The sequence below is a fragment of the Schistosoma mansoni genome, chromosome 1 (assembly GCF_000237925.1).
Source record: "Schistosoma mansoni strain Puerto Rico chromosome 1, complete genome".
NCBI classification, from domain to species: domain Eukaryota; kingdom Metazoa; phylum Platyhelminthes; class Trematoda; order Strigeidida; family Schistosomatidae; genus Schistosoma; species Schistosoma mansoni.
Window position 1 is genome coordinate 15,981,477 of NC_031495.1, and position 15,957 is coordinate 15,997,433.

General features: G+C 32.3%; 1 protein-coding gene across 2 annotated transcripts; it reads right to left on the reverse strand.

Annotated features, from left to right (window-relative positions):
• Window positions 1-875: 875 nt before the first annotated feature.
• Smp_133230.1 (putative membrane-bound acyltransferase/hhat) lies at window positions 876-13,502 on the reverse strand (the record flags this gene model as incomplete). 2 transcript variants are annotated; one of them, XM_018793425.1, is made up of 7 exons in its annotated part: window positions 876-1,108; window positions 2,448-2,595; window positions 3,850-3,938; window positions 6,729-6,880; window positions 8,741-8,776; window positions 12,223-12,743; window positions 13,337-13,417. In XM_018793425.1, 7 exons carry the CDS (start codon window positions 13,415-13,417, stop codon window positions 987-989), a joined length of 1,149 nt encoding a protein of 382 aa, XP_018647939.1. In that variant the 3' UTR covers window positions 876-986. The 2 variants fall into 2 exon arrangements, with proteins under 2 accessions (XP_018647939.1, XP_018647940.1); XM_018793426.1 differs by lacking the exons at window positions 876-1,108; window positions 2,448-2,595 and having other exon boundaries at window positions 3,601-3,938; window positions 13,337-13,502.
• Between the last annotated feature and the right edge of the window lie 2,455 nt (window positions 13,503-15,957).

A 15,957-nucleotide genomic window follows, 5' to 3' on the forward strand; every position in this document is an offset into this window, starting at 1 on the left:
CTTTAGCTATACAGACTATTTCTTCTTTATTTTAAATCCCCTATGTCCACCTATGTAAATCCCATGTAAATTACAACAGTGTGTGAAATCTAATATAAATTATTATGTTGAATTATGTATAAGTAAAAATTGTACATTGATATGCCTCACCTTCTTCATTAATCTACAGTACTTACACAAAATGTTAACACTTAATCCTAACAGGGAAGGTGCAATGTTACAATTAATGCTAAGCAACTTGGAAGTGTAGTGCATCAGGTAATTTTGAAATAGATAGACTAAAATATTTACAATTACATTGTATTTTTTTAAAATTCTTACTGTTGATTAAAATGTATCAAGATGAAAATGCTGACATGACGTGACGTACAGTATTTGTATATTGAACACTAGTAAAAGCCTCCACCTGAGCTGGGAATCTTCATCATGATTCAAAATGCCAAATTATTGAGAGATTTAGTGATTATTAAGGTTTTCCATTAAGTTGCCTGTGTTGTAGCAAGAAAGTTCTTCACTTTTCTAGAAAATTTCTTCTAAATAACTCAATGGCGCAATATCACTACTTTACCATTTGGAGTATAGCACCTGTATATTTCTCTTTCTTACATTCTCTTTAGTCATGTTGTCCCAGTTAACAACATCTAAGTATATGCAGTGAACGGCCCGAAATATACATTAAATTGAGTTTCGTTGTTGCGTCGGCTGTTTTGCTTTCTGTACCCAAATTCTTACACTTTTTCCTAGAGGTCCCATCCAATGACCACTTGATATGTGCCGTGTATAGTTATAAAAAAACTCTCCTCCCCTACATCTACAATACTGTTTCTGGGATTCCCTTTCTATGCATATTAAAGCCATAAAATTAAGAAATGCTTAGATCAATCATCCATTTTTTAAAGATTAGGATTTAATATACAAACCATTGACATTAACTGTTGAATTTCCGTTTATCTTACAAACTAACATTAATCTATTTGTAGCCATTATTATTTTCGTATATCATTGGATCTTTTTTCAAAATCTGGTCTGATCGATGGGAATAGACTTCTCAAATCGGTGACAAAATTCAATTGACAATAGAAATACACAAATACCGTGAAACGCAGAGCTAAAATAGAATCATAAATAAATATTTTTAAGCACATATCAAGTGATTAACTATGTTAATAAAGGTATATCAGATTGAATAATAGAAAAGTTTAAGCACTGTCGAATAAGTTTGCACAAAATTAATGGATTTATAAATATGTACTTGATATGGACTATTGTTTTAATAAATGTAATATTGCTTCTTGCAATAATTTATATAATCTCTTACGCTTGTTACCCCTCGTGTAGCAAAGGCCTCCCACCAGAAATCTCCAGCCGACTCTGTCCTGGGCTTACAATACTGTTCCTTACAAAGATATGTATCACACTGCTACCTTAACCACCATCCTTGTTAAACAAAATTTGTGTGAGTTGCACGTGGTGAATTTTCTTTAGCCCATAATGCAGAAAATGTGATCGGATATAATTGGCTTCAGAGAGTGTATTACTAAGAAGAAATAAAGTTCATTACTTATTCATTTATATAAACATTCATCAAAATTTGGATGAACAGTATGCCATAAATCGGGTGCCAAGTATATAAAGGGAAATATTTCCTTGAAGACACTCAGACCAGTTTTTCAGTCGAAGTGATTCCGTCACTTCGATTTCAATAGCCGAGATTATTCCAAATGTATCTTTAGCCTCGAATATCATTTTTGCAATGAATTTTCAAATTAAATCAGTTTATCATGAAAACTACTGAAACACCTGAATAATCCAACTGTGAATGACTTTCATTTTAAGTTATTCGAATTATAGATACCCTGTTAGTTTATCCATCCAAAGCATCTTTTACTTGTGTATACGTTATCTACTAATCTATCTAGTGAATCACTAGTTCTCAAAGTTTTTATGCTGCTCATATCTATACGACTAGGATTCATCCTAGAATTCTAGGATTCATCGCTAGATTACAACATAAGTTCCTTCTTCAAGGAAGAGGTAATACCACAAATTTGCTATGGAACAAAAATCTCATCTTTAAATTTCAAAGAGCATAGATCAAGTTACCTCTTGTTTCCCTTTTGTTTCCAGTTCGTGGTCAAGTCGATTTCCCAAAAATCACTGACTAGTATGAAACAAGGCATACATTACAAATTAACGTATACTATACTGATGGAGATGGCAACATTTTGTGCACATTAAAAAACAAAAATAATGTAATTTATTGATAAGCTAGTTACTCTTCAAATACACCATTGAAAGTAAACGTGGAAAAATATTTAAAAAGAACAGACTTTTGTTCGGTTTGTTAGCACGAGATTTCGCCACTAAGTGTGTTTTATGCTTACTGACGATATCTTAATATGTCACCATAGCCAGTAAAATGGAATAAAAAAAACAGTCCAACTAACTTGGATCATGTATCAACCACATAGCTAGTTGATTTGCCACTTTCGAACCGAAGAGGAAGTGCGAATTCCCCAAAACCGAAAGAACTCCACTGGTTGCACAAAGTAACAATGACAGACGTCGAATCCACCTATCAGACAGCTGATGATGCTAAATAGATATTCATAAAAAGATTTTCACAAGAAAATTCGGTTAATTCTCAAGTGCTTTGGATGATATGTTTATCACTGTAAAGCTCTTATCATCAGAGTTTAGTGGTGAACAAAAATCAGACCGTAAATTCTTGACATCGCGCTAATAATAGTGATCTGAGCTTATTATTTTGTTATGATTAGATAGTCTTAAGTGATTAGAGACAATCAGAAAGAATCCCTGGAACTAAGTTTTGTTATAGTCGAAACTTATTAACAAAGGATATTGTAAATCTCGAGTAAACTGGTTCTCTCTGTGAGATATGGATCTGTGTTGTCTAATTTTGAATGTTAGAAATATTCGGTGCGCAAACGGCCTTCTGCACGACCGAGATGGCAAAATAATGCCTGAACACCAACTAGTGACCATGCTGAGTAATATATGACATTAATTTTCTACTCCTAGACCAGTTCTCCACATTTTCTCAATTTCTCATCTTTTTGAACAAGTTTATCTTTTGGGAGCGTAAGAAAATTTGAACTGTAGTGTGATTAATAAGTTTGACTGCATATAATATAAATTAAAACTTTGTCGGATGCATTAACGTATGTTTAAATAGTAAAAGGACGTAAGATACGGTCGAAAAATTTCCAAACCATAGAGCGAAATGAAATTTTATGACTCTCTCCATCCTCCACTTATTTTTCATTACATATGCTTATTTCATGTTGACTGCAGTTAATTTAGATACTCACTACACTGCTTGAACCAATCTCTGTTAGGTTTGTGGATGTGCACCGATGAAGAGTCCCACACTTAGAATAAACACCCATCGAGTGCTTTTTAATCTTTGGTGATTGTCTAACTATAGTCAATTCGTGATATAAAGCTGTAAACTCAACAATCTTCACAATTCCTTTATATACTGAAAATAGTTTGGTATAGCGATTTAGTGTTTATATTACTGAGAAATCTGAATTTTTTATAGCTTGCACTTACTAAGATTCGCGCTCATAAAACCCGAAATAAAAATAGGCAAAAACAGTCCAAACTCAGTAAAATAAATACTGATACCACTTTGACAATAACATGACTATCAAGTATAGTCTTCATGAAGATAGCCAATCAAATATTTCGAATGAAAGGATTTATGATCAAACAAAAGTTCCATGATCAATATTTCTGTAAATGTGAACACTTCTAACAAATCAAGCGAAATTACTCAATAATAATCATAAAAAAATGTTGGTTATTTTCTTTTTAAAGACGTACAATTTCTGACCCAATATTAGTATATCGATAAATCCATTTCACAGAACGTTCAAAAAATAAAAGCAGTAGGTTTGTAGATAACCAAATTGCTTGACATGAAGAAAAAATAATCGAAAGAGAAGTGTGACGATTCGCATTATTTTGTAAAAAAAAATATACGCCTTACATGCAGTAATTATGAACAAATATGCTATTGTGATGTAATATTTACGTGACCATGAATTTAAACCTTTTAACATCAATTTAACGCTAAAGAAAATGTACAAATAGATTGAACTTTTCAGTGTGATGAAATCAGTTCTAATTATGGACTGACATAAAATGATGAACCATGGGTCATTCGGATCATCAAAGATGTATAAGATATTGAATTCTGGTGATCAATACGATGCTGTTTTTAAATCACTGATCTAAAATTCTGTAGTCCACATTTTTCAACTTCTGCCAAAATTAGTGAAATAACGGTACCAATCCCGAATGGTTTCGCGAGTATCTACTTCACCTTTAACACTGTTGACTCCACGGGGACCTTACTTTTTTATTGGGACTTGGGAAATTTATCTCTAAACTAGTCGCATTTATAATGATTAGTTAGTTAGGTTATTTGTAAAGATTCGTTCGACTCCAAGATAGTTCTCATCGTCGAAATGCAGAATGTTGGGCTCTGACTTACTGTGAGGTCTAAAATTATTGTGATCACCACAAGATTTGAATGCTCTAGGCTTGGTTACAGTTGAGCTACGAGAAATTGAACATTATCACGGTCTTTCAAACGAAAACAAAACATGTGTTCAATATTTTCTGATTTTCAGTGGTTCTTAAACTAATTTCAGTTCATAATGGATCAAATTGAATAAATCAGTTTTATTCAGAAATTTTTATGTCAGCTCATTTGGGAATATTGGAGATGCTGATAATTTGTGTATAATTTTTTGTGATTTTGCATATACATACTTTTAAAATCCGAACCAACTAAATGAAAGATCGGTGAATGGAATACAGTTTTAAAGCAATTTAAGAAGTTAAGTAGAAAAAGATCAATATGTAGATTGACTGTGCAGCACTAACTTATGACAAAAAAGATTTCTCCAGCTTCTTGAATAGAGTAATGAAGAAATCCTAAAAAGTAATCTAGCTTAGATCGACTCGTGAATCCAACTGTTAAAATACTACAATCTCCACAAATCCCCATACAGAAATCTTAAGTTGTCATTTAAATAAGTGAGCAGATAATGAAATACATTAGATTTTTATGTAGCTAGTGACAATAAATCGAAACATAAACTGTTCTATGATTCTGAAAAGATTTCTGATGACAATCAATCTTGTGTATACATATCCAAGTATGACTGGTCTTGTAAGGACAATTAAAACTTTTTGTAGATATTAAGATGAATAGTGCTTCTTGTTATAGTGAATATGACATTAGCAATATTCAACTAATTTGGTTATCCGCTAAAGTCTGTAAACTACTGGTAAAATAAATATTTGGATGAACTTTTGAGATGACCTGTAACAGCCATACTCCAGTTATCTTCGAAGTTTCAACTGAATTTTCGAAAATCAGTCCATATTCACCTTTCATTATGACTGTAGATGATTAACTAAGTGGTGAATTCATCAATTTCAGTCATTTTGATAATCGTACGACCTGTATTTTCTATTTAAAGTAATTAAATCGGATTATTCGATTATACTGACCAAACTATGTGATATTTTTGATCTTTTACGCCAAAACCGATTGTAAGGAAGAAACCAGTGATGTTGAAGGTTTAGGTTTCTAAAAGCCTTAAGGTAAGCTCTACGTAAACCAGCGGCGACACATCTTTAGAATATCATGTCATTTTTGAAAGACAGATGACATCTGTTCCAATTTTTTTTTAACTATAATATGACACACAAATCAATGGTGATTACTGGTAAACGTATCATAAGTAAATAAAAATTGGTTAGTCGGTTTAATTCCACGATAACTAGGATCTTTTACTAAAATTTCCAAGCAAAGTAGATTGTAGTCTGTTCAAATGAATTCGTTCTTGAATTATCAAATATCTTATTTCGCGTAAATGAAATCACTTCAGTGTAAGTACTGCATAGATTCATAGGGATGAAGTAATTATTGCACGTAGTTGAGGAAGATCTATGTGTACTTATATCTTTACTCTGTACGGATAAGTACTTGAAACTCCCATTTCTTAACAATTGAAGCAGTTTAAAAAACAAGGTCATTGATTTACCCAACTGTTTAGCTTATTTGAACTTGGATAAGAAAATCCAATTAGGCACTGAACATATGCTATCACACACATGGTAACCAGACACAAGTTAGTGTTTCTCTACGTTGAAATTACCATGCAGGTTTTACCTCACTGTGACGATATTTCATCTAAATCCATTTATCTATCGTTCTTGTATCAATAATTGGGACCAAATAAAAACCATTAAAATATTTAACAATATAATCATGTTACACAGAATGAAAAATAAATGTTAATTTGACATTTTTTTGATAGTCTTCATTACGAATTGATCCCAATTAGACGAACACTTGACAACAGGAAGCAGTGGACAGCTATTTTGTTCTGGTATGAGACTCCTCAATCTCCCATATCCACGACCACACATTCGATCGAGTCCAAGATCTTCATCTCTCGCAGTGAACGCTTAAATTTTATACCACTAAACTGACATCCAGTAGTTTACATATCTAACTTAAATAGTTTTTCTGTTTTATTAAATATAAGCTATCTATGAAAATTGTCTTAACAAGATAATAACTTTAATTTCAGTGATTCTCAATATAGATAATTGTCAGCTCTAAATTGTGATAACTTGATCTAAACATTTAAAGTGGACAAAATTAAAAATAAGACATTTACCATTTGTTTTATCAATTCCATGATATAAAAGTACAAATGAATAGGATAAAGTAAGCGCTAACCACTTTTTAATGATAGGAAAGATAATTAGGAGCAATGGATGTTGATAATTTGACGATACATCGAATTTCATCACAGGTATAAAAATATAACTAGAAAAGATTAAAAAAAATAAATGGAAAGTTGTTTATAGGCTTACTGCATTTGTAATTAATAATTTGTTATATATAGTTGAAATCATGAGTCAATTGAAGCTAGGCCACCGTGGAAAACCTGGAAGCACTGGACGGCCGTTTCGTCCCATTGTAACAAATTAAAATGTTTAATTTCAGTAATATATTTTTATATATTTACTAGTCTAAACCGAGAATGGATGTATGCACATTTGAGTAGTATGTGTTAATAAATGTTTCAATTCAGACACTACACGGATATTTGTACTAAAAATTTTATGAATCAACATAATATTCACTACTTCTATTTAATAGGTGAGTATGCTAAATAAGGGCTTTCAGATAATAGCTACATTACTTAGTAATAATAGCGATAATAATAAGAATAATAGTTCCTTAATTCATTACTACATGTTTGGTAACAGCAAATAATTATTAGCCAAAATATAAAAAATTACGACAAATTCCCATCTCTTATCTACTTCAACTGAACATATCCAGAAAATATTTTGCTACGTTTATCAACAATCATTAATCATTCTTCTTTTTTTTTTATCTGTAAAGTATTCCTGTTAGATTTAAAAATACATTTTTTTCCAGTTACAATACAGGTTTGATGTTGGTATTTTATTTTCAATAGTGTAATAAGAAGGCGAAGATTATCTTCTTATTACATTATCGAAATTTATCAAAGGGACTAATTGCTTTAAGTTTTATATTCAACTTAACCTTTTGTTTTAACTTCATTATCGACATTCTTTTGGAGATAAAGCTTTCTTCGTCCCGTTCTGCAAGGATTGAACTCCTACCAGATCCTCCTATTGACTTACAACCCACAGAAGATATAGTTCTGTTTGATGAAGACTGACAAAATGTAGTTTCCTGATAATCTTAAGCAACAACACAACAACGTTCGGAACTCAGTTTCCCTTCCCCAAGTGCAAAATGTTTTTTCATATGGTGTGAAGTTAAAACTATCAATCACTTTACCAATCAAGGAAACCTCATCGGTCTTTGTGGATTGGTGTCCAGTGAAATCTAGGGGGAAAGAATCAAAAAGCTTGATGGCTTTCGCCAACTTGCTTCACTTATGGAGTAAGTAAGATGTCCATCTACCAACGCAAGAACGAGTATACCAAACAGCAGTCCACTCTGTATTAGTTTACAGCTGTAAAATATGACCCTAAAAGTTGAAGACAGTTTTAGGTTAAGAGTATTTGACCACATATACCTCCGAAGTATCTGAATTGGGTCATTCAAGGGCAGAGTAGCTCAGCAGTAAAGTCCCGTATTGTGTGTAACCCTGGATAGAACCTACCAGGGAGCATCAGTTCCCTCAACATTGCAGGTATACTTTGTTGAATATAAATGCTTTCAACCACTCAACACGTGGGAATTTGTTTATATGAGAATCATCTAACTGGTAATAAAACTATTAAGTAAATTATTGGTAACAGTGATCGGCATTTCTGTTACTCAACATAGAATAATCATAGTCTCATTAAAGATAAAGTGTAAACAGATAAATTACTACATGGATGATATATCCTACTAGATGAAAATGATACATATAAGAATATGAAGTTGCGACTACCATAGATGATTTACTGATGTCAAAATTTTTACTAAATTATCAAAATAATTAACTGTAAATTATTTACCTATGAAAAATAACTTAAACTGTTAATGAGCCGAGGTTTAAAAATATGTTGAAAGTCAATGAGAATTATTTAAGTTGTTTGAAATTAAAGAACGTGTAAATAATATTGACAAAATAAAAGGTCAACTGGATAAGAAGGTTATCAGAAAAAAAATCAAGCGACAAAAGCACCAACTTACGATTTGATGAAATTATACAGTCCACGATCGAATGACCTGAAACATTTGCACATAAGAAACAAGATGATAAGCGATTTAAAAGACTGAATAAACGTTATGAATATGAAGTCTCTACGAAGCAACTGTCTTGTTTAGTGAACAACTTTACTATGAATTTCCTGAAGTTCTAGTTGTAAACTATGAACTGTGGAAGTGAAAAAACAACCAATTAATAAAATTGGATGTGTTAGGTCGGCTTACAATAAACTCTAGAGAGGCTCATAAAGAGCCCAACCAATCAGCGATTAGTTAGAAGCTATGCTACTAAAATGCTACTAAAATAACAAGGTCCTGATTGGCTGTTAACATACTGCTACTATGGAATCTCAAGGTCTTTTAATTACTATAAAACCCCTGTTTTTCTGTACATAATTGAACCTTGTAGTAAAGTGCTTCTCTGATACTCGTGTCTTCTCTCTGGTCTTTCAAGTCGCTGAGTAGTGCTAGCCTGGGGTTATCTGAATAGCTAGGATCCGAATAAAGCGTTCAACGTACAAGACATATCAGTGGCGACGGGGATTTCGGAAAAAAAAAACGATTGTTGTCGGGGTTTTTGGTACACAAAAAAATACAACAATTGTCGTAGAGGATTCTGGCAAAAAGAAATACAGCAACCGAGACGTGATTTGGGAATCAAACAAGCTGTAATAATTGCCGGTGAATTTTCGGAGTTATTATTATTATCAGCAGAAAAAATGACGATTTATTTAGAACAGGCGCTGATAATCTTAGAGCACCGGCAACAACAGATGCTAGCCTTCCAGCAGCAACTATTTGAAACAGTCTTGAACAAGTTTTTCAATGATGGTGCTAAAATGGCCGTCCCAGAAGAACGCCAAGTTGAGGGTTCAATTCCCTTTATATCTGATGGAAAATGCAAAATTGGTAAGTTGGCCGGTTCAGAGCAAGACAATATCTTGCCTAATGCACATGAAACTGTGACAGTATCAGATGAGCAAGAAAAAGAAGGTTCCGCAGACAACCCCCTTAGTCCAGAATCAAATGAAACACCATTAAGTCCGCCCATCTCTGACGACAAACTTACGTCAGAACAGAACTACAGTTTGCGTGATATTGGCCAAGAAAACTGGAAGAACGCATGTCCAGAAAATAACTGGAACAATACAGTTAACCAAATTGTGCCAAATGTGATTCGAAATCATGGGGAGACAGAAGTTTATAATATGGGTTCGCGTAATGATGCCCATAATTCTGATGAAATTTCGTATAAAGATGAGAAAAATAAGCCGGTCGAATCAGATGGTGATCAAAAATCTGATGCAATTTTATTAGATGCCGATTCTCCTAGTTATCTAATATCCTCTAATGAAGATCTTAATGAATTTGATGGAGATATTTCAGAAAATCCGAATTCCGATAACCTAAAATCAAATATCGTTCATCATCATCTATTTATTTCTAGTAGATTCTGCGTTCAATACGAGAAATATGTCCTAAATGAAGTCATACTAATTGTGTTTTGGAGATATGAGGATCCAACATTATTTCGTGGGGGAGGAAATGTTGGAGAATTTCAACCTACAGATAATTTTTTAAAAATCAGAATCTAATCTTCGAATCTTCAAAAAAAGGGGAGGTGTTAGGTCGGCTTACAATAAACTCTAGAGAGGCTCATAAAGAGCCCAACCAATCAGCGATTAGTTAGAAGCTATGCTACTAAAATGCTACTAAAATAACAAGGTCCTGATTGGCTGTTAACATACTGCTACTATGGAATCTCAAGGTCTTTTAATTACTATAAAACCCCTGTTTTTCTGTACATAATTGAACCTTGTAGTAAAGTGCTTCTCTGATACTCGTGTCTTCTCTCTGGTCTTTCAAGTCGCTGAGTAGTGCTAGCCTGGGGTTATCTGAATAGCTAGGATCCGAATAAAGCGTTCAACGTACAAGACATAACAGGATGAAAATTGTATTATACAACAAATATGCTCAAGTTAAAAAGATGAAATGATGGATTTAGTGACAAAAAAGGAGTGATGCTCTCCTTAGGACCTAAATGTATTGAACATGATGCTGTGCGCATTAGTTGGTTCAAACTACTGAGTCGTAAACTAAAATGAAACAACTTTACAATGTTCTCTAATTTTCAAAGGTTCTCTGGTAGGTATCAGTCAGTATGTATTTTTAAACACTAAAATAAACCAGGTTACTGTATTCAAGTTTAAAGTGGATGTTAGTTTGACTTAATGTGGATATAACTATCATAATCTAAAAAAAGTCGAAAGGCTTGATATCCTGTAATGAAAAGCGACATGTTTTGTGTCACATAGGACCCTGATAGTCAAAAGAATATCTGGTAAGGTCAATATAAACTTTACACATGATAACTTCTTAGTTATTAGTTTACATTTTGTACAAGGATAACGAGTAAGTGAAGTTAGTATTTGATGATAAACTATGATAAACTTATGACCACCAGGTATCTAGAAAGAAAACGTCTAAAATTAGACGAAATGATGCAAGATGCCTTTCAGTTCGGAGTTTCCGCACCTATTAAACTTCGTTAGGTAAATGGTTACCAGTAATCACCCTATCTATAGAAAGTTTCGATTGGTGGTTAGCAGTGGGGTCTAGAACGCAGGTTTCTTATCTGGAGCTCGTCGGCTGGATGTACCTGGACTCATGATGTTCACATCAGGACTCGAACTTGATAATTTTCGATTCAAACGTCCCCAACACTGCCCATTGTTTGAAAGGTTCTGGGCATGAGTCCCGATGTAAACATCATCATGGGTACAGAGACATCTAGCTGACGAGCCTCAGATGGGATGAAACGCGGGTCCTGGGCTCCACTGCTAGCCACAATCTAAAAATGCTTGTGACATCGAGGCAATTCACGCAGAATGCTTATATGCCAAAAGAGACAGGTCCATAACGTCAATGGGAAGATTTAAACAACCAATATAAATGAAACCTGTCTGGTGTATAGCTCGTAGAAAACAATCATATATTTGTATGAAGATGATAGTTCGTCCTAGGATTTTAACTGATTCCTCAATTACTTCAAATCTATCCACTTATGATCAATATTTAATTAAACGCAAAGCACTGAATAAGTAATCAGCACGATGAAATCTGAGAGCATATCCCATTCAAAACACAATGAAGCAAAATACTCAATAAATGAGGTGAATTGTTCATGGATTTGATATCTATAGTTGGTCTAATTTCATTTTTACTATATAACTCCGATAGAAGAATATTTTCTGAAACACCAAGTATAAACAGTCCTTTTGAATCTCAACCACCAGTTATACGGATTATCCCTAAAGTGCGTGAAGAGCATAAATAAAAAACTAATACATGAAAAATATATCTGTTTCAGATTCAGGTTTGAAAGAAATTATGGCAAACGCTGAATGATTTTGTTACATAAAAAAGATGCATTACATGATTAGAATTGAAGTACATTGTAAACTAACCGCCAACATTCAGAAATCAGAAGGAAATGTAAAAGACATGCTGGTGGTTCAGGCATAAACGAAACTTGAATCGGGCTTGGGTCACTACGAGATTTTCTTATTTGATCAGTGACAGTAGTAGTAGTTTTGGTGTTTCGCACACATGATTTAAGAATATTCGATAATTTGTGTAAAAAATTAATGAGTAGACATTCAAAATTTGAAAGTATATATGGCCATCCGTAAAATTGTAAATATATAATGAATAAATGTAAAGTACGTAAATAAATACTCGCACCAATTGTGCCACGATCAATAATAAGATCATACTGATTTGATTTATTTTGTTTTGATAATTCACTAATTTGTGCATAGGAAATCAAATAACCAAATGAATTCGGATAAACTATACAAAGGCATAATGACCAAAATGAACTCCAGATTATCAACCGGATAGCTTTAAAAACAAGTGATATCAGTGTGTCGAGTAGTGTTTTAAAACTGGGTGACAGATGATTGGAATGTAAACTATCAAGATTTTCCTGTAATTTTAAAAAAGGAACACAGTTCACTACTGTTATCGGATTTATATTAAACAATTAAATAAGGTGAAAATTTTGCATTTAATTAAATGAGGTTCAAAATAATTCCAGTATGATGAGAATAATATAATATCATGAGAATCTCTTTAGTATATTTGCTTAATAACGAGTAGTAAATATGAACGACTGAAGTAAATAGGTAGCTGAGGTTATATAACACAAGTGATTTGTTAAAAATTCCAGTGATCTACTTGGAGTAATATTTCATTATCGATGTATAATGATTCTTGTTGGAATAGATAATCAAAGGATTGTTAAAGTTGTTTCTTCCAGGTTTTCAGAAAGATAATTGATAATATAACACTAGTCAGTTACTTAACAGACGAAAAAGATCATTTTATTTCGCCCTGATTCGGACGGGATTCCTTGTGGTCTCTGTTGTTATGTCAAGCCCAAATAGCTTATTCTAGTTTACAAACAGGTCAATTTATTCATTCTTTCTAAATCACATTTTGACCTTGTCAATTATTCGCTTATCAAGCTTGACTATTTTTATATGAGCGTATGTGAGCATTTCTTATCTTACTCATCACGTGTCTGTAACTTATTTTTGTGTCATTATAAATATCGATATACGCTTTTTTAAACTGAGTTGGTTCACTTGCCTTCTCCATTGAGCGTCATTTTGTTTTGTTTCGCTCTCCGATCAACGATTGTACGGAATATACATATTCAAAAATCCATTCTCGTATTTGACTTATTTAATTCCGTTATTCACCAACGAGATTTAAGTCGATAATTATATACGAGGATTGGTGACATGTACATTTCAATAGCAATCATTCGATCCGAATGGGTTCAGATAAAAAAGGGCCACTAAATCCTACAACAAAGTTTTCAGTAATGTAGTTAGATGAAGAATTAGATTCAGAAATATGACTTCCAAAAAAATCCTTTATTCACGTAAGATTCTAATATATCCAAAGTCACTAATACAGTTCACGTTGTAATTTAAAGTTTTGGCAAGTGTGCTGGTAGAAAATCATCTCAAAAGATTGTGTTCCTTCCTTCGTCGTTATATTAACGTGACGAATAACTTTTTCCCTAAAATTTTGCAATTGTGTTTATAAAAGCAAATATCAATGTTTAGCGCCAAATTAGTATATAAAGCATAATCAATTTCACCAATTGATTTCAAGTACAAGTAATAATACGTTCATATTTACTAAAATAAAAATATTAACGGGTATCTTTTTGTTTAAACTACTTCTCTAATACCATCATAATTCAGACGGAATATATTTCAGTGTCATATAAATGAAAGATTGTCAATCATATGCAACAATATTCATGAATAAAGTTACTATCACGTATTTAACGACTATGTAAGATTGAATATGAATGCATAAAGACTTTTCGAAGTACTCCAGTCCACATGATCACTCTTACCATTGATTATGGTAAATGTACAGTTAAACAGTCTAAAATTACATGCGACTATGTAGTAGCGCAAGTATAATCAATATTTCGGTTAAATACATGAATGAGAATGCTACAACACATACTTATTGTATACGAATAGTTTAACTTTTGATGAATTAATTTAAATAACTGATAATAATACACACTGTAAATAAACATGGATCGAATATATTTTTTACTGGGATATTCATAATCTATTCCTCATTTTAGGGAGACATTTCAGCAAAAATACCTTTTATAAAATGTCTTCTTATTTTATTTACTATAATCAATAATTATATATATATGCAGTAACTCGACGAAAATTAGTATGTCTGCTTGCTTTAACTGTGCAAAAGCTGGTACTTTTCACTTTATATGACTGAAAAATAATGGAGATGTGGATTTATAATTCACTGAAAATAAATCTATAAATTCATAACCAAATCTAATTGTGCTGCATTATTTACCATTTACTTAGCTGGCCGATGGTCGGATCTAAATACAATGAACTGAGAGACAGCTGGTGGCAATTATTCACTAGCCTAATACCTGTATATGCTTTATAATACTAATAAATTTAACTGCTTTGATTAACAAATATAACTAAAGTGCTAACCTATATGTTGGATCTTTCCTAATAATCTACATGTATGATCTTTGTACAGAAGTTGGAAAACTGGACAAAAATGAAATAATATTGTTCTGAGAATGCTTACCCAGAAATTAAGCCAATTTGAATACAAGACGAGTGGACCTAACAGCAATGCATGAGGGTATAAAGAATAGTCTAATAAATCCAATAAAGTTTCTAGTGAGGATTTAGCGGTACAGTGAATGATTGAACCCTTTTTTTCTGTCTGCTTGTCCGAAGATTTCTGAAACGATAACGCCACACTTAAACTGCGTAGAACTATATAGAAATGCGCCGCATATAAGATCATATACCAGTCGTATGACATCAATCCAAGGTTAAACGATGATTCCTAGTTTAAGCAATATATAAAACACAAAAGGTGATAAGCAGTTACTAATTGTTAACAAACATCAAAAAATATTTACGTATGTCCATATATTTGTATCAGTTCACAATTTGGAAGATAAACGTAATGAATCAAATGGTTATCTATTTAAGAATAGAAGTTTTCAAAAAAGCTTTCGTTTTGCCTCTTAAAAATTCATTGCTGTTTTGTTTCTTATGTTTAGGAATTTTATAGATTTTGAACAAACTAATTTCCATTTAAGTAATCAAAATTTAAGAAAATAACTTAATAAAAAAGGGTTTCTAGTGGGTTTGAGATAACATATCTGTTACCATAACTTTTCCTCAAATAAACTCTAAGAGACAAAGTAAGAAATATAAATTTAATCTTAACAAGAGATTATCATAAACTACTGAAATATCAGTCTGATTGAAGTTAAAAAAATGTTTGGGAGCCGTAGTTGATGTTTATTACTATTACTTTTGAAAATAAGAACTAAGTGTTTTATAATTTTAGATGCTTTAGAAATTTGCATGGCAAAATGTAAGAATAAGTGGTTTGGTTTCTAGTAAAATGAGTAATTTGAAAACAATCATAGTAATTTGTCCTTCGAAACAAAAGTTTTGTATTTTTATGACTACAAACTTTCATAATAAGTTGTAAGTTAGATCGTCGAAACCTTGCAACACATTTTATCTTTGTTTAATGGACATCTTTGAGAAGTTATTGGACTTTTAATAACTGCTATAGTGATTTCATTTTGATATAAT